We start from the raw sequence: 21,826 nt of genomic DNA, 5'->3' as shown, positions 1-21,826 counted from the left end.
GTCGATGCGCGGCGCGGGTGCGGCCGGCCCGCCCGGGAGCGCGGGGCAAGGTGACCGCAGCGGCAGCGGCTGCCCCGGCCCTCGGTGCGGGCCCCCGGCCGGCGGGGTCGGGAGTTACGGAATGACACATCTGCCCCAGCAGACGGCAAAGTCCTCTAGGCAAGCTTAAATTTTAACCTGAGTGAGGGAGCGCCTGTCTGTGCTGAGCAGCTCCTGCGCTCCTGTGACCCCTGCTCTGCCCGTGGAAGGGGCCCCTGCCGCCTCTGCCGCTGTGCCCTGCTCGGCTGTAAGTGCAGGGGCTCCTTCCTTGCCCGCCCCAGGGCGATCTGCAGTAAATCTGTCTGCAACATCGAATCCGTCTGCAATAAACGTGCCCTTCCCTCGGGGAGTGTTGTATCTGTCACCTGAAATATTTTTATTTCCTGCTCTGATCTTGTTTGCATAAAAAGTACAAGGCAGTGAGCTGGTGAGAGAAGTGCCTCCAGAATTTGGAAAATTCAGTGCTGCTTGCCTAAAACACATCAGCACAATTCAGGGCAGAACCCAGATGAAAAGACGAGCTACCAGAGGGGAAACCTTTTAGCCCTCTAGCTCTCTCCAGATTTTATTCTGACACAGCCAACGCGGGTACAATGACTGATGTTCACTGGGGAACCAGCAAAGCTTAGATTCACATCTCTCTAATTCCTTGTAACGTCTTACTTCAGCACCTTCAGAGCCACAAAACTGATTAAACTTAGAGTTCCATATAAGAATGTAAGCTTTATAGTGAATCTAGTTTTTGTTCTGTGTTTCCTGATGGGCAGTCCGGCTGCCACTGCCAGCTGCAGAGTGACCGTCAGAGTAATTCACTGATTATTTAGAACAACCAGTACGTTTCATTTTCAAACTTACTGTGCCATTACTCAGCATCTCTCTGACTGTTAGACCTGGCCTTGTGGCACCCCGGGAGGGAGGGAGGGAGTTGTAACCTATGAAAAGGCTGATGTTACTGTGCAGGGCATCAGGAGCGGGGTGCAGGGGGTTTGGGCCATTTCCTCCTGCACTTGGCAGTTGCAGGTCTGAGCCCTGTCCCCTTGTCATGGTTCCTGCTGCCCTGGCTTGATCTCTCATTTCTGGACTGTGTTATAACCTGTCCAGCCCTGGAATCAAATATCCAAATGTGGCCGCATCATAATCCACGTGCTACTGGTAACAAGCATTTTTAGGGGGGGCTTAGCACTGCCAAGAGCTTCACATCCTTCTTTCCACACAAGTGTTTCCTGCAGAAGTACAACATGCAACTTGTCACACAAAACAGAAGCACCAGTTTCTTTCTGGCCGAGATAAGAGAAAAAAAAAGCCACCTGTAAAAGCTTTATCTGAACCAAACAATCTGATTTGCATTGGCAAGACTGATTGCTCATACTTCCCTCTAGGTTTCTGAGCAGAGCTGGATAAAGGTTATAAGGAGCTGAATGCTGTGTGTGATTCTTATCTCACAGCTCACAGCACAGCTTTCCCAAACTGTGAATCCTGGTGTGCAAAACAACTTGGTTTGAAAGGAAGGCTCTGGGCAGGTTGCCCGTCTGGGTTGCAAATGAAGGGGGCTACAGTTATTTCCACATTTTTACATTCCTGCATGTCCACTAGAGTGGTGTCTGTGTTCTAATGGAAATGTGTGTTTCTCTGCCAAGGTTGGGTGGTACAATGCTGTTCTCCAGCCAGCCTTCCACCTCCCCTACCCAGATGACACGCTGGCCTTCGTGATCCTCAGCACGCCGTCCATGTTCGACAAGGCCCTTAAGCCTTTTGTGAACAAAGAACGATTAAAAATAATCAGGGATCCTGTGGATCAGTGTATTTCCCATCATTTATCACGTGTGAAGGAGGTAAGAAGCTGAAATCCCCATTCCATATAGTGCTGTGGCACATAACCAGGTGGGCTGAGCAGCAGACAAAGCCCTGCAGGCTCCTGCCTGCTCTTTGGAAGGGTGAAGCATTATTCATGAAGGAGAGAGCATCAGCAGGCTTTGGGTGCTTTACTTGCATGTTCTGCCTCTGGATTACATTCTCAGCTGTGAGGGAGCTCTGCAGGCACAGGCTGAATGCCCACGGCCTCAAACCTTCCGATAGAATTCAGCAGCAAGATGTGGGAGTCTGCAGGCTTCACATGTGCCTGATTTGCTGCCATCCAGCAGTTCTGGAGTGGCAAAGCTTTTTTCATGAGCCTGGGCTGATCTTTTCAAATTTTCCCAGAAATTCCCTGACCAGAGGGTGGATGTCATGTTTGACTACGAGATGCTGCCGAGCCGAAAGCCCAAGTTCCTGGCACAGACAGCTGCCCACGTTGCTGGAGCTGCATATTACTACCAAAGGAAGGATGTGAAACTTGATCCTTGGGGGAAAAAGGTGAGGCAGAAACACAGTCTGGGAAGAACCACTGAACTGCAAGCACTGAACTGTGCAGTGATTGTTTGCTCGCTAGTCACTAGTTCATCTTGCAGGAAACTACAAAGTCCAGAGCACATGCAGGTTCATAAAGTGTTTCAGGTGGGAATTGGAAACTTCCAAGATTCTTCAGGGTAGTAGGGAGATGTGCATGGAGAGAAATATCTTAATCTGTTAAACCTACTTAGATAGAAGAATAAATGGCAGTGTAAAGGAAAACCTGTTGCTTAGAGCATTACAAACTGGGGGGAGAATGCTCTGTGGTTAATTTCTGTAATAGATTTTCAGAAAGGAACCTCTCCCCACATTGTAGGGAGGTGTGTGTGGGCACAGGAAAATGGGAGTGAAACGCAGTGCTTCGAGCCACATGTTCAGGAAAGTTTTCCATTCTGCCCTGTACAGCTCTCCAAGAGAAGGTTGTGAGAGTGAAAAGCATCTGATGGATGCTTTGAAGTCTAGCCTTGATTAGATACAAAGTGAGGCAGCCTGGATATTTTTTTTCTTCCAGAGGATCTTTGGTGTTTGTATCCATCCCAAGTATGGCGGCTGGTTTGCTATCCGGGGTCTCCTGCTCTTCCCAGCCATTCAGGTGCCATTCCTGGAACAGCCTGCCCCTGTTGACTGTGTGAGCACGGAGGAGAAGAGGATTGAGCTGCTGGAGCACTTCAATTTCCACTGGCAGGACGGCCGCTACAGGGACATCATTGAAGTGAAGGAAAGGTACTCGGAGGAGCAAAAAGCCTATTTTGCCACTCCTCCAGCCGAGAGATTGCGGCTGCTGGGGCTCTCACAGGAAGCCCAGAGAATCGCATTTCACTGAGAAACCGGCTCCGAGGAGGGCAGAGGGCAGCAAAGGGTAACTCCTGAGCCCTGGCTTTTCCCGGTGCCGAGGGGGAGGAGGAGGATGGTTATGCTGGTACAGACAAACCCGAGCAGCCTCAATGCAAACATTGCAGTCAGAGCTTCCCAGGGAGAGGGGCACTGCTCCAGGGGCTGGGGGAGCTGGGAGCCGTCTGTTCTGTGCTGCTGCTGATCTGGGGTGTGCTTGGGGGAGTCCAGGAAGGTGCCATTAGCCTTTGCTTGGGAGTAGTTTAGACATCCTGGCAACTCCAAAATCCATGCTGCTCATTAGAGAAATCACTTTTGTTCTCAAGAATTTTCTTTCTGAGTGTTCTGGTTTTATTCTTTGTAGGTGTAAAAAAAAATTCAGTTATTGTACTACTTAGTTGGATTTTGTCTAAACTTGGGGCAGGTACGTTTTCAGATGTTCCCTAAGGAACACATGTCCAGTCTTTACAGTCTTGCCTAGGTCACATTTAAGCATTTATCCATTCATAGAGCTGACTGGAATATTGGGAAAGATGCTGAGTAATGTCCATATGATTGGAGGTTTTACATACATTAAGATAATTGAATGAAAAAGACAATTCTCATGGCCTTTTCTAAGGTAGACCACATTTGTGTTAAAAGTATTTTTCAGTGCCAGCACACAGCACACCCCCCACAGTTACTGCCACAGTTTCCTGGTGTGCTTTCTTTGTGGGAAAGATTGCAAACCTGCACACGTGTAAAAGCCATGGCACTAGGCCTTGTCACATGCACAGGCAAACAAGCACAGAAGAAATGGAAATATTAATGACATTATGTTACTTATATTGCTGGATTAAACATGTTCAGACAGAAGCAACATTTTTTACATGACTTTGTCCTGTTACATTTGTTCAGAGGCTACAATGCACCTGGAAATCAGGAATTAATTTCTCTTTGAGCAATTTGAGGCTCAGATCTCGTTAAAGTGATATCATACATTAAAATAATATTTTGTGGGAGTTGTTTTACTAGACTGCAGTGCAATGTTGCAAATGGACAGGCACTTTTTCCCTTTTGATGGTATCAACACGATGATGAAGAAATACTCACTTTGCAGAACTGAGCCCTTTTTTATGCTGGGATTCTTCAAAGCTTTTGGAGACTCCACCACTAAGGCTGCCCTCACCGTTGTTCACTGCTTGACACAGTTGCCCATAGTCACTACACTAACTCATTGTAATCCAAATTCAGGATAACAAGTTTGCTTCCCTGTAAACAGAGTAGTGAGCATGTGATCACTGGGTTTGTTCACTGCATTTGCTGTTACAAAAAAGTCTTTGTTGTTTTCCATGCTTTGGTCATCTCTGACTAAGGCAGGCACCTGACCTAGAATGTGATAGAGGTATTGTGATGTTTAATTTAATGAAAGAATGAAATTTGTTTAAAATCTGTTCTTTTGTTACAGAATTACTTCTGGTTCAAATTTGTTTGATGTTTCAGAACTTTGAAACTGAACTGTAATTTAACGGGCTTGAGCTAATGGCTCCTGTTAGTAACAAAGACAAAATACTGATTCTCTTAGAAGGATATAGATTTGAATCAAATCTATCTTTGTACATTACAATTTAAAGTAAAATATTTTGATTTTTTGGTATTGATTTCTTACAAATATTTAATATTTTGTCTTAATTTATTAAACAGATTACCATGGTCACTGCATTTCAATTTCTGTAGTTTATTTATCTTCAAATGGTATTTTGGTTACTAACTATACTAAGTTGTAAGTAAACTTCAGTACTGAGTATTTTTATTTAAACAATGCAGTTCTTAACTTGTGGAGAACTCAAGATGTTCAAGCGAGAATCAATCATGGTTTTTTTAACATCCTGAAAAGTGTTAGCTACCTAAGACACACCAGTCCAGTATCTGAAAACTAAGGAAAAAAAATGGTTATCTTAGCAGAAGTTGGTATACTATTATCACAGGCCCACTGGGATATAAAAAATCACACTATGAGTAAGTCCAATAAAGGTTTATCTTTCCCAGATCATTTCAGCAAGAGCATTAACAGCGAGCACCATGACAGCGCATGTCTCATTACTTCCTCTGTTCTTAACAGTAACAAAAGTTCCAGATGTCCAGTGAGACATAACTGAGGGACTTTCCCTCAGTAGCACTAAAGTAAGGCCTGTAAGTACTGGAATTTTTACTAGATAAAACCTATTAGTGAACAGAGTCACAAATCCGTGTTCCTTGTGCTTCTGGGAATACAGTTGTGTCAGGCAGAACAGAGTGCAAATATTCAGCAATACCCATTGCTACTACAGTGATTTTGGAGTGACTTGGACGGGCATTACTTCCTTTCTCTTAGCTGTGAGATCCACAGCTGCACAGTGAGATACACAGTGAGTAGATTTCTCCCCTTGCTGGTTGGAGTATAATGGCCTTTGTCTAATAAAATTGAAGTTTGAGAACCTGTTTGACTTACCTCATCTCTTGAGACAAGACCAGACATGGTGAGGAATGGATCAGCCTTGGATCCTGAGGCATTGTGAAGGCATTCTTAGTTTCAGCCCTTGCAAATGTCAAACAAGTAATTGCAAATACTTGGATAGATTTACTAGTTCAAGTATCACATTTTACATTTTTAGACAAGCTTTTCTCTAAATCCTAATTTTTAAACATTTATTAAAGACTCTTTTCCTCAGTATAACCAGTAGGGCGAGTATTCAAGAGCTGAACAGGAAAAATAAATTAAAAGCTACTTGAATTTAAATTCAGTTTTAGCTACAAGGCATTCAGTACATTTCAAGCTAATAAAGTAGTTTATGGAGAATTAACAAATTTGTAATAGTTTCATGCATTTACCATTCTTACTCTCCTTATGTTTTCCCTATTTTTACTTCATTAACCTAAAAATAACTGAGATTTTTATAACAATTAAAGATTTGACAGACAATACCAGTTAAATGCAAAGCACAGTTTAACCTGGTGACCAGCAGCCATTGGGGTTGTTGCTCAGAAAAACACCTCAGAAAACACAGTTGGTGGTTTTTGGTATCAGTTTGAATCAGTTACATCTCAGTGCTACAATAATAAGCACTGAAGTTTCTTTGTGGTATGAAAAAGAGTGTAGCAAACTTTATTCCTGATATTGACTTGTTTCCTTCTCCATAAAAAGAGTGGCTTGTAACAATGCTGTTTTCCTCTGAACTACGGAAAACTAAAGATGTTTTGCTGTATAAATGAGTGCTGCTGTGTCAGTCAAAAATAGGCAACCTTAGGAGAGCAGGGAACTCTTCTAGTTTGTTGTTTTGATGGGGGTTTTAAACTCTGGTTTGGGTTGGGGTTTTTTTTTAGGGCTAGATTGCCCTCCTCTGGATCAGAAGCATAATTTTTACTCATTCAGTATAATATTCATGGTCTTTTATTCATTTGTGACCAAAATTATTGTTGGTGTAGCTTCTATTTGACATGGGTTATATTTCTGAGAATTCACATTGACTTGAATTGAAATGGAATCAAAAAACCCCTGAGTTAGGACTGATGCATTTCAAAACAAGGTAGTGGCAGCTACTGGTCAGTGCCAGTGTGGTTATCAGCACTCTTTGTTGAGCCTCGTGCAAAAAGTGTGTTGAATAAATTAGCTTTGAATACTGACTTCAGCAGCAGCAGCAGTTCAAAACTCTTCCTCTGAGGTTTTGCTGCTCACTGCAGCAGAGAAACAGCTGCACCTCTGCAAGCTGAACTTTCACAGATTCATCTACCAAAATAGACAAATGTATTCACGGGAGGGTTTTTGCTGTTACACTGGCTTCCTGTGCTATCATATATCCTGTGACAGATCATCCATCACGTTTCCTTCAGAAAACAGAACAGGGCACTTCCCTTCTAGGTTTTCAAGGAGGAAACAGCACCAAGGAACACAAATGAGCTTTTCTTTTCCCTCTGTGACTGAAAAAGATGTTCACATTCCTTAGGAAATACGGTGGGAAACTTGAAAGAATTGAATATTCTGTCATAAAATGAGCAGTGAGAAATTTTAGTGGAATGATTAAAATCTCTCCAGTAATATGCCAAGATGTGCAAAAAATGTGATTATATATGCATACAAGTATTTGAAATGGCTACTATCATTCATTAATATTACATCTATAATTCTCATGTTACCTTTGTTGATATTTGTACATAACTCAGTGACAAAGCAATTTTACTTTTAATAACTGCATGTTTTCCCCCAAACACCTTGAAAAGTTCTGAAAATCAAACACATTTACACTAAGTTGCTTGGGGTTTTTTTCCTCATGTAGAGCAAACAATGGGACAGGAAAATTCCTTTAAGTGCATTACAGAAGGAGTGGAGGGATTTTTCTGTGTTTCCTAAATTTATGCAGAACCACTGCTTTTTCTGTGAATGTATAAACCCTCTTATTCCTTTTAAAGGAATTAGTCTTAGGTTTTAATTTCATGTCATAACCTTTTTTCCAGTATTGTTCAGACTAGTCTTCCTGAATCATTCACTGTTGCTTCAGTCTTCCAAAATGTAAAAAACTGCCTACTGTTGTGAAAAGTGAATTTGATGAAATACATCCATTTTAGGCAATGATGTTTTATCAAGTGTAGATTGAAGACTTTTTTCCTTTCTAGACAAAAGATATTGGTTTTACTCATCAGTGCAGATACTTCAAAAATCTGTTGCTGTGGAATATGGAACATAAACCTACTGGACTTGGTGTCAGAGGACAGTGCAACCTTAATGACTTCCCATATATTTAGTCACATAACTGTGCTCAAACGGTTTCTTGCACAGAAACATTCTAAATTCAGACACGTGTCCCTATAACATATAGTGATTCAAGTTTCAGGTGAAAGAGCCAAATTTCACATTGAAGCAAACCTTTCATCACTAGGTGTGGTGAGAATTGCTTCCCACAGGCTCAGCTCCTGTTCAGGAACACTGCAAACAACTCACAGCCTGTTCTCCTGCAGCCACCCAGGGGTGTGCAGCACAGGGCCAGTGGTAATGCAGAATTTGTTTGACTCTACATTAAAGGCAAACTCAAGTTTTTGCTTTCCAAGGATTAAAAATAGAACTACTATATTCATGAGCAAAAACCATTTCTTTGATTTCTTTGTTCAGTGTTCTTTTTGTACGTACCATTAAATTGTATTAAAAAAAAAGACAGTAACTGCTCTTACACTTTCTGAATTAATTGTCCAAGCGTGCTGCGTTCCACTACTCTGTACTTCTCTTATTTCACCCTTTGCAAATTAGAACCAAGACATTTCTGGTTTAAGTCCTCTATCTGTCTAGCAATATACATCAGAATATACATTTGCAGACTGTCATGTAATGTAATACTGAACACCAGACCCACTGAAAATTTCAGGCTATTAATACAATAAATCTGAGTATTTTAATATAATCTTTACATAACTGCTCTTTTGATGTGTAACTACTAAAAGCTGCTTTCATGGAGCTTTTGCAAACAGACTTTCCTAACCAAAGGGCATCATTTTGCAATACCTGTGAGATACAAAATGCTTGCTTTTGTTCTTTGAACTTTATTGATTTGCTGGACAATCCAATAACATATTCAACAAAGGCCTGATAAAAAGGATGGAATACTTGTTAAGAAAATAGTACTTTTAAACATTATTAACTTTTTATACTGTTTTTCAAAACTACTGAGAAGCTCACTTTTAATGTTTAAAGAATTATCACAAAGTGATAATTCTTTAAACATTAAGAGGCAATTTCTTTCTTCTAAGCATCTAACTATAAATATGCAGTTGTTCATTTTGAGATAACTAACTCAGAAGTTGTACAAAGTCTAGTAAAGGTTAGGTTCTGTATGTTGAATATCGAACATCACATCCTATATATGCCATATATATATAATATATAGAATTTATGTCTGATGCACAGCTTTGTATTATACATTCAAAAAAATCAAGTTGCTCCTACAAAAACGCTATTATCTGAAAACTTAATTACAAATATCTGTCACAACATGAAGGAATAATTTCTTTTTAATTCTAGATAATATGAGAGAGTACAATGTGTGTGTATTGGGTTTGTGTGGCACAGTTTGGTAGCAGAGGGGGTGACAGGGGTGGCTGCTGTGAGAAGCTCCTCGAAGCTTCCAAGGGAGCCACTGCCAGCCATGTCTCGGCTAACAGAGCTGAGAAGGGGACAATTGTGCAACAACCTGGAACTGCAGAGAGAAGAGGGAGAAGAGGGAGAATGTGAGAGGAACAGCTGTGCAGACACCAAGGTCAGTGACAAAGGGGGAGAAGGTGCTCCAGAGCAGAGATTCCCCTGCAGCCTCATTATTTCTCATTATCCTACTCTGATTTGATTGGTGGTAAAATTAAGCCAATTTCCCAAGTGTATTTTGCCTGAGACATTAACTGGTGAGTGATCTCTCCCTGTCCTTACCTTGACCCATGAACCTTCCACTATTTTCTCTCCCCTGTCCAGCTGAGGAATGGTTACATAAATCCCCAGGAATCACAGCAATCAGCAACAAATTAAGAGATCTAGGATAGAGACACAGTAAAATGTATTTCAATTTCCCTTCACCTGACTATTCTAAAGAAATAATGAATAAAGATTATATTTATAATAAACACTCAAACTAGGAAAATAGATGTACAGTCACTCACACATTAAAAAAAAAAAAAGGCAAATATCACATCTATCCTTTCTGATTTACATGTTCAGGGAAAATCCCCCTAGGCAGCTACCCATCCTGTCAAATTCAAGCACTGCTTGAGTGAGGTTTTTACCTCACTGGGAAATACGGCACCTGTTGGTTGTGAAAGCAAAAGCAGTTCATAATTGTAATTAAAATACAATCTGCATCTTGGTGCATGGAAAAAAACCCACCTCAATAAATGATTAAAATAATTAAAAAAAAAATTACAGTTATGTGAATATAATAAAAGTTACACCAGTCTAAAATGTCATGATGCAAGGAGTGGGGTGTAAGCCCCAGAACACTTACTGGAGAGCCCAAGCTACATCTGAATCAATACAAACTTTAAACAAAGAAACAGACTCTTCTTGGTTTGAAGTAGTTCTGTTACCCATTTTTTGTGTGCTATTCTCTTGGAAATGTAAATAATGTAAACACAGCATAGCAAACCTTGCTGGGAATGACTCATTTGGCTGAAGAATGGAAAAGAATTGTTTAATTGCATTGATTTCCACTGTCAATCCTTTGATGCACACATATAATACAGTTCCTAATCCACAGGGATTTGGTTTCTTGGCTGTTTGCAGTTTCCACAGTATCATCACTCACCTGTGACTGTGATGTTTAAGCAGGTACAGTCTGTAGCCTCCCACTGTGGGGAGCTCAAGGTGGGTAGGACACACGGGAAATTACAGCACGTGAAGGAAACTCCTCACACCAGAGGAGTGGGATGAAGAAATGAGCACAAGGGGTGTTTCTACAGGACACTCCAGTGCCCAGATGTGCTGCAGGGCAGCTCTGACCTCTCCTGACAGCAGCCACAGCAGCTGCTGGGGTTGAAACCACCCTCAGACCCTCACCTTCCTGCCAGAGCCTGGGATGGGTACATAAGGATTCCATTTTTGGAGAGAGGTTCAGGAGCAGAATATCAGAGAAACCCTTCATCCTCTATATCCAGGGGTAGGTGACCAAGTAACTACAAAATCATTCTGTACAATTACCTAAAAGGGGGGTTGTAGTGAGGTGGGTTCAGTCTCCTCCCAACTAATGAGCAATGAGACAAGAGGAAATGGCCTCAATTTGCACCAGGCTTGGATTAGATACTAGCAAAAATGTCTTCACTGAGAGGGTGGTTGGGCATTGAAACAAGCTGCCCAGGGAAGTGGTGAAATTATTATCCAAGAAGTATTGAAAAAACTGTGTAGATGTGGCACTTGGGGACACAGTGCCTCCAAGTAACTGCTGTAATTAATTTTACATTTCAAGCCTAATATAACAACTAAGGTAAGTTTTTCATTAGCTTAGCCCTAACTTTACTCCTTTTCACTTGATAGAAAAGTAAGTTTGGTAACTTCTTACTCAGCCATGCTCATTTACATTCATTTTACTTTGAACCATATAAATGCCCCTGTTACTTATCAGTGCCTTCCTGGGAAGCTGGCCTCATTTGTTATCTTGAGACTTTGGATTTTTTAAAAATTAAGCAGAAGTGATCCAGCTAAACATTACTTTCACATATGTTCATGGGGATTAACTACTTTAGTAGATGTTGAACTATTTGGTACAAGGCTTCTGCCACATACTTTCTGGAGCTGTACAAAACAAGTTTACTACTCCAGGCCTACAACTTCCACTTTTGAGTGACATAAGTAGCCCTGGGCCTCATCTTTGGTGTTGCTGACTTTAAGCAGGACAGAACTTGTTTACAACCTGAGCTGAAGATGGTTACAAGGTCCAGTAAGAGTTTAATCTTCACAGGTACATGAAGATCACAGGGCTCCAACTCCCTTACATTGTTAGGCAAGAGCTCATTACCCAAGTGCTCAGCTTTGAAGTTTAGCCCTATCACAAGCCACACTGAACTATGAAGCTACACAGCAGTCACAGCTTTGGTGTAACTTAAGGCCAGTCATGTGCTCTGAGATTTACATAATCTCTTGAAATACAGAGATTAAAGACAAGGCTGAGCACACCTGAGTACCAGATTTTATAATGCCACCCTTTTGATCCAAATCATATGACTACAAGCTAATGGATAACTGGCATATTATCACCCCCATGACATGTAGTGGGAAAGACTGTGGATGAATGTTGTATATCCAAGGAAGTTTCCTTTCCAGAAAGCCCAGTATTCCATTCCCATAGAGACAGCATTCAAACTCAATGTTGGATCCCCAGGAATGACACGAACAGTCAGTTTTGGCTAGCGTAGACACCAGAATGACTTAAGCTGACATGGTGCATGAGGAGATGCCCCTCCTTTATCAGTCACATGCTCCAAGCAATACCAGAGTGCCCTGAGTTCAAGCCTGACAGCCTGATTCTCCATCTAGCAGCCAAGAGTGTGAGGAATACTTTATTACTTCAACATGCAAACCAAGTCTTTCTCTCCATTCTAATGGAGCTGTAGTAAAAGGCCTTTAGGACTTAAGATGCCTACAGAAAGCTTTCAGAAGTGCAGGCTGCAGTGCTCCCAGGTCTCCTGATGACTACATACAAGAACAGTAGACAGTGTGCTCTTTTCACAAGTTTAATAGAGTTACAAAAGGATACCACTGCTCTATGTAACACATGGCTAACCACAGACACGGCATTGTCACTAAGGTCAACAGGGCTTGATGTACAGATACTGATCGTTAGCATTTGCTATGAAGGTAATGTCAACAGGACAAACTTTCCTTCAAGTAAAAAAGTTACTGTTTATAACTATAACATGATCCCTTGACTCAGATGCAATGACATAATCAAAGTTCAGTAACTGATACTTGCTCTTTTATGTAAGGCATACTAGTTTCCACTCAGGCTGAATGTTTATTTCTGCTTGGCGAAATACTCTTTACTTTTCTGAACATCAGGCTTGATTGTGTCACTCCCAGGCTTCCAGCCAGCTGGGCACACTGAAATGATAAGAATGTTTAAGTCTTACCAGCTGCTCCTGCAGAACATGTTTTACACAACAGTAAAGCAAAGTAGCAACTCAGAACATGTACAGATCTTTGCAACACACAGACAGTGCATTCAGTGTCACATGATGCTCTGTTTTGCTTGTTCCTGTTTGTTTACTGGGCAGTAACACTCAGACCAGGTTTCTGCCCAGGCAACAGTGGGACTTTTACACAAGCACCTCTCCCAGCCCCACTTAAAAAGCTTCTGGGAAGTTTGATAGCAAAGGTAACACCACCTCCAGCACCCAGGTCAGAAAGGCTCTAACACCACACTGCACTTATCTCCTTGGATCCAGCCAAGTCTGTATTGCCCTTATCTTTAATCCACCCTGGTCCAGCCCTCCAGCTGAATGGGGCAGGAGAAAAAGCGTTCAACTGTCACTGGTTCCCCTACATGGCTATCAAAAAGCCACCATGATGCAGAGGTTGCATGGTCTCAAACTTCCAGCAGCTCCTTGAGCAGCATTTTTTGAACAGTTTTCCTTCTTTACTGTCGTGGAATGCTGGATGTTAGCTCCACTCAGGACTGGCAATTTTAGCCTCAGAATGCTCAGCTTCTGAGTGCTGCTATACATCTTACTCTGGTCTGTCCTGATTGAGATGTGACTGCAGTCCTGAAGCTCTAAAGGAAAACCTTTTGCCAGGTTTTGACTACTCAAAGGCACAGTAAACCCCTAAAGGCTTCATTTGCATGACATATGACCTCTCCATCATCAAATGTTTGGGATGTCTCCTCACATGACATATGTTTACATGCCACAGTCACGAGAGCAGCTCATTTTAATAAAACCTGCCACTGATTTACCACTTCTGAAGCACAGTAAGTATGACCAGCAGCAACACATGTCATTAGTTAATGACAACTGAAGACTACTAACACCTGCATAGCAATTTTGAGTTTCAGTAACTTGGTTCCAACTTTTTAGCTGCAGTGTCTTTTTATTTTCTTTCACACCTGCAGAAAAGCTGCAGTATCAAACACCTTATTCCTCCTGAACTATGGGGATAGAGACTCTCATCCACTTTACCCTCACTATATATTGACAGAAAGATCAGTAGACTTTCAGGAATTTAAGTAGTTTGTCTAACAGGCTGCATAAAACACTACATTAGTACTGATGGTCTCAACCTACCAAATCTGAGAGCAGAATCTAAATCAAGCTTACTCTTACAGGCTAAGTTACTACATGTTCTCAATTTCTGTCTCAAGTATTTTCTGTGTCTAACTGAAAGAGACAACTTCTATGTGCTGGACAAGATATCCATCACCAAACTGATTTAAGTGAAATCTCAATATGAGCAAGTACTCAAGGGACAAATAATTGGAAGAGGATAAAGCATGATGGTGTCCTTCAACAAGCAGATTTACAGGACCAGCTGCATTTCAACAGTCAAAATTACCTGCTGTGCACAGATTGACACATGTACTTAGTACCTTTCAGTAACCCTTGACTCAATCTGCCTAGTTAATACTGTTCTTTAGAGAAAACAATAAATTGAAAAGCTCTCTTACCTTCTCCATGTTTATCTGTAAACTGGAAGGCCTGGACAAGTCTGAGGGTTTCATCAACAGAGCGGCCAACAGGAAGATCATTGATTGTGATCTGCCTCAAGATCCCCTTATCATCAATTATGAAGAGACCCCTAAAAACAAACAAACAAAAACCAGCCCTGAAGTTAAGCACAGCTTTTGAAAGGCTGATTAGACTGACATGAGTTTCAAAACCTCAGGTTCACTATTTGATTATGGCACTGTTTGTAGCATTTACTGCGACCTCTTCCTAGCAACTAACACCTTGGTGCATGCACAGCAATGAAACAGTAGCAGCTGGAAGCCCAACAGGAACTAGGAGGGACAGGAGGCAAGTCAAAGCACTGACACAGAAGAGAAGTTTCCTACTTAAGGAAGATACTAGCAGGGAAAAAAAAAAGAAAGAGAAACCCAAGATAAAATCAAATTCAAGGAGAGACATACTCCCATTCAATAAAACTCACTACACACTGCTCTCAAAAAGACAAGAAGCAACAGCTCATCAGTCCTCCAACATCAGGTTAAGAGTTAACAGAAGTTCAGCTCCCTCGGCAAGTTTTATGAACAACAGACTGAAGACTTGGGGTTTAATTAATCTGCACTTTGATCACTAGACTAAATACCTGTAATCACTTTCATGACTATGTAGGTCTTGCATTACCACTATTTGCAGCTCACCTGCATGAGACTCCTGCACTGAGCAGCAGGCAGTCAAAGGGAAGCAGAATTTAAGTTAAAAGCACAGGAAGCCTAAGCTTAAGAATTAAAGTTAAAAGCCTAAGCTTAAGAATTTAAGTTAAAAGCACAGAGAACCAGCGTCCACCTCCCCTTGCAGCAGTGTCTGACAGCCTGCAGGAGCTCACACCTAGAACAGCCAATAGCTTTAGCTGGCTGCAGGTGTTCAAGTGTACACAAGCTCTGTGTTCATCTCTCATGTCCATGCATTGCAACATAACTTTAGCAGCTTGTTCACCTCTGGCACATTACCTGTATGCAATACCCTCATCCTCCTTCAGCACTCCATAGTCTTTGGCAATGGCACGTTTTGTGTCAGAAACCAGGGGGATTTTCATAGTGCCCAAACCTCCCTGCTTCTTAGGAGTGTTGACCCTAAAAGAAGAAAAATTACATGTTAAAAACACGAGCAGTTCAGAATGAGGGCTTAAAGTACAACAGAAGCAGATCCTTTCTGCAGTATCATACTCAATCTGCCATGCAATAACGAAAAGAACTGATGCCCAGTATGCTCAGATCTGTTCAGCAGCATCTGGCACTACCAATACTTACCAAGTGCCTTTGAATATGCTCAGGACTCAGTTCCTGCAAGAACTGAGGTCAGGCAGAACTGTCTGTTGGGTTAAAAGGCTGATTCTTACCAGGCAAGGTGACAGAAGTGAGAGTCAACAGAAGCTCCAATTACTTCACAGTTGATTTTCTTGAATTCATCAGCTCTGTCACTGTAGGCAATGATTTCAGTTGGACAGACAAAAGTGAAGTCCAGGGGGTAGAAGAAGAACACAACATATTTTCCTACAAAAGCAGTACAAGCAGTTAATCAGTTTGTTTTTTAAGAGAAAGCAAACTAACAAACCCCACCAAAACACAAGAAAAAACCTAAACAACCTTAAAACCCTACCTGACTGAAGTCCCCAAACCCAGACTGCCAAATTTAACAGGGAATGCTTGTCTCTTGGGTCTACTCCCACAGGCCTGCCCCAGGTACAGCTTTGGGTGTGCTACACCAGAAGACCCCATGGCTGACCCCTAACAGGGAAATGCCACAGATCTGAAAGGCTACCAGCCAAAGAGACATTATAACTCAGTAGGTGAGTAGTCTATACCAACTCATCACCCTCATTTAGCCTGCAGCATGATTGGCAATGTATTTCTAAAGCCATGAACATAAGTACTTGATTACTTCCATTTGTTTTTAGTGAAGCTTTTTTTTGGCAAAGCAAACATTGCCAGCACTCTAGAGAAAGGGACTTTGTTGGTTACATGGAAGAATTTACTTTCCATTGACAAAGATGAGACAGAAGATGTTGCTGTTCCAGTCTGGAAATGTTACACAAGTGTCACTATGACACAGGGCAATGAGCCTGATGCAAGGTAACAGTTTAGAGGAGTTTTATGCTCACTGGTAACAGTTATCACAGCTGGGACATTCAGTCATGCTGCTGACAGCCTTCTAAGCATACTCCAACCACCACTGCACAAGTTCTGATCTTCAGTCCACTGCCAAGTGGTCACTAGCATTTCAAAGCCAAACCAAGATGCACCTTCAGATACCCTCCAGATATAGTATATATATACCCCAGATAGTCCTTCCCATGGCCAGACTATGAGTAATTAGAGAGGCACATGAAATTACCTTTGTAGTCAGAGAGTTTGATGTCTTTGAACTGTCCATCTGGCATTACAGCCGTGGCAGTAAAGTCAGGAGCTGGTTTTCCAATGAAAGCCTTTCCTGAAGACATCTTGATTTAACCTAGATAGGAGTTAACACCAATAGAGTTTAAATGGTAGTACATTTGCACCTGGAATAAGGATTTATTCAAAGCATCTTATCAATCTAGATTAAACACCAAAGACAGTTTATCAGCACTCCCAACAAGGCTTAAGTGTTAAATAAGTTTTGTCATCTGGGTAGTTCAGCCACTATAGAGACTGCCAGGTTTTCAAAATGTATGGCTCATGGCCTCCTAAAGATACAGTAATGGTTATCTAACCAGTAACAGCTCAGAGGCTGGGAAACTACCAGCCTAGAGCTTTACTAGTACTCAGAAAACCATACCATTCCACATGGTGGAGGAGTAGAAAATCTGGTTTTTAGAACTTTCAGTGAGAAAGTTCAATTTTACAAGGGAATTTAAGATGTCAAACTTGAGCTTCCTGTTGATTCTGAAAGAAAATAACTTACTAATCCCCAGGGAACATTGCTCTGCATAAGTACACTTTACCCTTTTGAACAATTCAACCCTTTTTTATTTGCAACCAGAAAGACTCATGGCACACATGGAAATCACATTTTATGTTAATTACAATTTCACCAAGTCTAAATTTCACCAAGTCCAGCCAGGCTGTTACCCCTTTAAGTCTACTGAAAAAGAATAAAAGGGTACACAAGGACAAGAGAATGCCACCTCTGGCTGTCTGCCCCAAAAGCTTGTCATCTGCAATACATCCCCTGCAGTATTTCAGCTCAATCTGAGAGTGCAGTATAACTCTTTAGACTTCCAGAGCATAATTTTTCAAATAGGCAACTCTACAAACCTAATTTCTGCAGATCACAAAATATTCTTAAAAGTTATTTCACTTAATTCTACACACTGCAGCACTGGCTGCCTCGGAGATTAAAACCACCTCAAAGGTTAGCATGAGTCTCATGTTGCTAAGGAAAGCCAAGAGCCAAGGATTGTTCCAAGTTGTGCCTGCAAGGCACCAAGTCCGTTCTAAAAAAGGTTGAGAGCACCTCATTTTTTGGCTCCCTCCCCCCTGCCAGCTACTTTTTTCCTGGAGAACTAGCCCACAAGTCAAACATTTAGCTTTGAACCCACACCTAGCCTTTTTAGCAAGGGTTTTGCTTTTGGAAGTTTCTCTCACACACCCTGACAGTAATGATCCACCTCTCAGTTTTCATTTTGAGAAGCACCCACACTCTCAGCATTTCTAACTGTGCAACAAAGCTCCTTATCCTCACGTTCATCCAAGGGTTTTTAGTCTTTAACTGCAGCAGACTGGGAGAGAATGTGGCGGCCAGGACTGGAGATCATTTGTAGGATGCAGTGAAGCAGCCTGGCAGGAGCTTCAAGAATCCTGTACCCACAAATGCAGCTGTGGTTCTCAAAGTGCAATTCTGCAAGAGGAACAGGGGAACAGCAACTGCACAGTATTTATTTGAGATGCCTCCAGCTAGCGAGTTTTATCTTGTAAGCAAGAGCTGCTCGACCTGGAGTGCATGACCCCACATTTTTATCACTGAATTACATTATTTTCTGTTATCCAAGCTCAAGGTCATCCTTTTGCTCAGTACTGTGCCAGTCCTTCTATATTTGTTCCATCAGCAATCCTCTGGAGTACTTCACTAGGTATTCAAGGTCAGACTGCTCTTTGATACTTCCTCTTTCTAAACTACAAGTTATTGCCCCTTCCTCTGGTAACATTAAAATCTTTTTAATATTTGCAGGAGACCTCGGTTGCCTCACACTTCAAGAGAACCATGTGCTTTCCTCAGAGCACCCGCTGTGACCTGCCAACCCTTCTGCTATTCCGTGTGGGGTCAGCGCGTGTTCTGATCGCATTTTTAGCCACAGCATTTCCTAACCCGCAGAGGAGCAGACCACAGAATCATTGTTACTTCCTTTCATTCCGGAGGAAAGTACAATGAGCACCTTAAATCAAATACACTCAAATCCGGCCAGAGGATCTTTGTTGCTCATAGCCGCAGACAGCCCCAATTATCTTCAAACTGCAATTATAATGAGCCAGGCCTGCTCTCTTGAACGGGCGATTTCATACCTTTAGGGTGTATTGAACAAAAGCGAAAGGCCGTTTCAAAACGCACCATCAGCCTCCCATCCTACCACCTTCAGACTGTCACAAAAATGCGGTCAGGCCACCGCAGCCGCGGCCGGGGTGCGGTACCGAACCGCGGGCATCGCGCACGGACCGCGGCACGCCTGGTGCCCAAGGGGCTCCGGGGCGACCTCCGAGCCTTCCCCGCCCAGGCCGCCGCTACACCGCTCTGGGACAGGGGAACCCGCCCCCTGCATGTCTCCGAGCCAGCGCTCGGGTTTGGGGTTTTTTAAGGCTTAGAAGCGAGATGCCGCCTCGCCTGTCGGGGGAAGGGGCCGCTCGGCTCCCGGCAGGCGCTCTGCGCGCTCCCCCGCCGGCCCGCCCCGCGGCTCCTCCCCGCGCAGCGCTGATAAAGGCCGGAGCGTTGGAAGGACTTATCTGCCCGCTCTCCCCGCCAAAAAAAGCCCACACCAGGGAAAACTGAACACGGCTGTGCAGGCGGCAGCCGCAGCAGCGCGATCCCTCGGGAGCGGGACGCGGGGAGAAAGGGCTCGCCCTACGCGCCTCGCTCAAGGGCGCATCTGCGCAGAGGGGGAGGGGAAAGAGAACAAAAAACCCACCCAAAACAGTAACAAAAAAATCACATAAAAATAAAATGAAATTTAAAAAACCCAAACCAAACAAACCCCAAACCCCTGTGCAAAGCCCCCAGCACCCCGCGGCCCCGCACACTCACTCGGAGCGCAGACCCGGTCCCGCACACGCAGCAGCAGAAGCGGCTCGGCTCGGCTCGGCCCGCACTGCCGCAGCCCCGCCGCGCCGCCCCCTTTATAGCAGCGCGGATCTCGCGAGCGGACGCGGCGGGGAGGGGAGGGCGGCAGCGCCTGCAAGGGCAGCATGACTTGGCAGATCCGGGGCAATCGGGGTGCGAGTGAACGCAGATCTTTCCCTGGAGAGAGTCCCGGCAAGTGCCGTGGAAATATCCAATGCCGCGGTTATAAACGATTGATGGGCTTGCTGCAAGAAGCAATGGCATTTTTAGTGCCTTAATTGACCTAGTTATGATTATTTGAAGTCCTCAGAGGGTACGCAGGACTTTGAGAGAGAGTAAGGGGTGACTGGCATGTCATTCATGTGAATTAAGTGTTGGCCATTGACAGAAGTAGAACGAAACCTCTCACGAGCAGAGATGTACGTTCGCAGTGTTACAGAGGTGCGGTGTCAAATCTCCATCCTCTCTCTCTGCACTACCCACTGCCCCCTCTCCCTGATACTCGTTCCCAAGGCTTTCATTGATTCTTCTCCATCAATGGGAACACCGATCCCAGTCATACAAGTCAGCAAAAGAAAGATGAAAACTAAGTTTAAAGTCTAAGCGTTGAGCTTCAGTGGTAGGATGGAAACCCTTGGGAGATACAGTTATTTCAGGGAGTTGCATCATTCAGTAGTGAAGCTGCTCTGAGGGACGTTTAACCTCAGTGATTCTGCCATAGGCACTGTCTTTGAATCCAAGAGTGAAGAAGCAGTGTGGTACTTTTTAAGGGCCAAATTCTGAATTTAAATGTGAAAGCTTTATTAAATAATGAATAAAAGCCATTAAGCCATATCAAGGACAAAAATGCTTGCTTCTGTCAAAAGTGATAAATGTGCTCACCAACTGATTTTTACTCATCTGGTTTGCAGTTTACAGTTGTGTTTCTTATACCTGTTAAAACTTGATTATAAATTGTAATGAGTAGAAAACCACAAAGGATTAACAAACTTTAAATATTTATAATCAAGATCACTGTGTAGTGTTGCTCGGTGACCATACCCATGTGGTGGTTCATCCAGAGATGACTCATTTTGGGACTAGATGAAATTAATTGTCAAATAATGAAAGCAAATAACATGCATATATGGACTCAGGAAAAAATCTGCACTCACTTTCATGCAAGCAATTTATCTACTTCTATTGCTAGAGCACGCTTAATCTTTTACAGGAAGAAGTTTGCTCTCTTAACATCAGCATTCTCCTGAGAATTGAGGGCTTATATTGAGACATGTATGTGCCTCCCCATCACCTCAGGCCAATCAACCTGTGAACATTAACCCCTGAAAGGTCAGGCAGTCCTAATCAAAACCTCCAGAACAATGTAGTCCCACTGCAGTTCCAGCATGATTACCAATGGACAAAGCAGTAATGACTTTCTCATGGTTTCTGACTCCTTTAATGCTTGTTGTGCTCATTTCTCTTACTTTCAGATGCACAACATACCCACTATGGTCTGCAGGTTGTTCCAGGTTTGTGCCGTAAGCATTGCCTTTCCATTCATATGTCTGTTCATTTTGATTAATTTCTGAGCTTGCCTTTCCAGCTGTCAGTTTCTGGAGGTATTGGAATAATAAATTGTCAGGGCCACTCCTTGTTCAGTGAGCACCTGGGTGCCTTTCTCAACCTTTAGATGTAGGATGCTACTTAGATTAAAACAATTATGTTTTCCAGGAAAGAGAGGGCATGTCTACCCCCACAGGTGCTGGAAGGATGGAGTTCTCTCCCCACAGCAGTGTAACTGTGCTGTTGTGTTGTGCTGAAATAGCTGCCAGACAGGATCAGCTTGTACCTGATTAGCATGGAGCATCAGAGCCCAGTGCAGGCCTCTGTGCACCCATCCACTCAGGGACACAATAAGTACTTCATCTATCAACAAAGAGGAGCTGGCAGGCCCTGCAGTGCCAGAGCAGTGAAACTACCCACACTGGGAGCCAAACTAGCTTTCACATCCATCATTTTGATCACAGTATCTCCCATGTATCTTGGTTGGGAATGGGCCCCTGATGTGAAAAACAAATGCCCTGCTGTGTGTAAAAAGAAAGACAAAAAAACTGGACCTGTTTCAGAACATTACCACACA

General features: G+C 42.9%; 2 protein-coding genes across 2 annotated transcripts in view; one reads left to right on the top strand and one right to left on the bottom strand.

The window, feature by feature from the left end:
• Positions 1–5,714, top strand: part of MMACHC (metabolism of cobalamin associated C) — a 5,912-nt gene extending 198 nt beyond the window's left edge. Inside the window, exons 2-4 of the mRNA XM_041421610.1 lie at positions 1,677–1,871; positions 2,239–2,391; positions 2,939–5,714. Of these exons, the coding sequence (XP_041277544.1) occupies positions 1,677–1,871; positions 2,239–2,391; positions 2,939–3,250 (660 nt within the window). The 3' untranslated portion in view covers positions 3,251–5,714. The remainder of the gene's footprint in view (positions 1–1,676; positions 1,872–2,238; positions 2,392–2,938) is intronic.
• A 6,743-nt stretch (positions 5,715–12,457) lies between these two features.
• PRDX1 (peroxiredoxin 1) lies at positions 12,458–19,812 on the bottom strand. Its single transcript, XM_041421611.1, has 6 exons — positions 19,669–19,812; positions 16,789–16,905; positions 15,794–15,947; positions 15,405–15,527; positions 14,400–14,530; positions 12,458–12,838 (listed from the first exon to the last, which is right to left on the bottom strand). The coding sequence occupies exons 2-6, from the start codon at positions 16,892–16,894 to the stop codon at positions 12,753–12,755; spliced, it is 600 nt and encodes a 199-aa protein (XP_041277545.1). The 5' UTR covers positions 16,895–16,905; positions 19,669–19,812; the 3' UTR covers positions 12,458–12,752.
• Between the last annotated feature and the right edge of the window lie 2,014 nt (positions 19,813–21,826).

The sequence above is a fragment of the Onychostruthus taczanowskii genome, unplaced genomic scaffold, assembly GCF_017590055.1.
Source record: "Onychostruthus taczanowskii isolate IOZ18803 unplaced genomic scaffold, ASM1759005v1 scaffold7, whole genome shotgun sequence".
Lineage (NCBI taxonomy): Eukaryota > Metazoa > Chordata > Aves > Passeriformes > Passeridae > Onychostruthus > Onychostruthus taczanowskii.
This window is presented reverse-complemented; position numbering and strand designations above follow the sequence as displayed.

Excerpts from the sequence above, each read along its gene's own strand:
- PRDX1 (XM_041421611.1), bottom strand. The coding sequence starts at position 16,894 with ATGTCTTCAGGAAAGGCTTTCATTGGAAAACCAGCTCCTGACTTTACT. Across the intron at positions 15,948-16,788 it reads CAAACTCTCTGACTACAAAG|GAAAATATGTTGTGTTCTTC; the intron begins GTAATTTCATGT and ends CTGCTTTTGTAG. Across the intron at positions 12,839-14,399 it reads TACAGATAAACATGGAGAAG|TGTGCCCAGCTGGCTGGAAG; the intron begins GTAAGAGAGCTT and ends TTATCATTTCAG.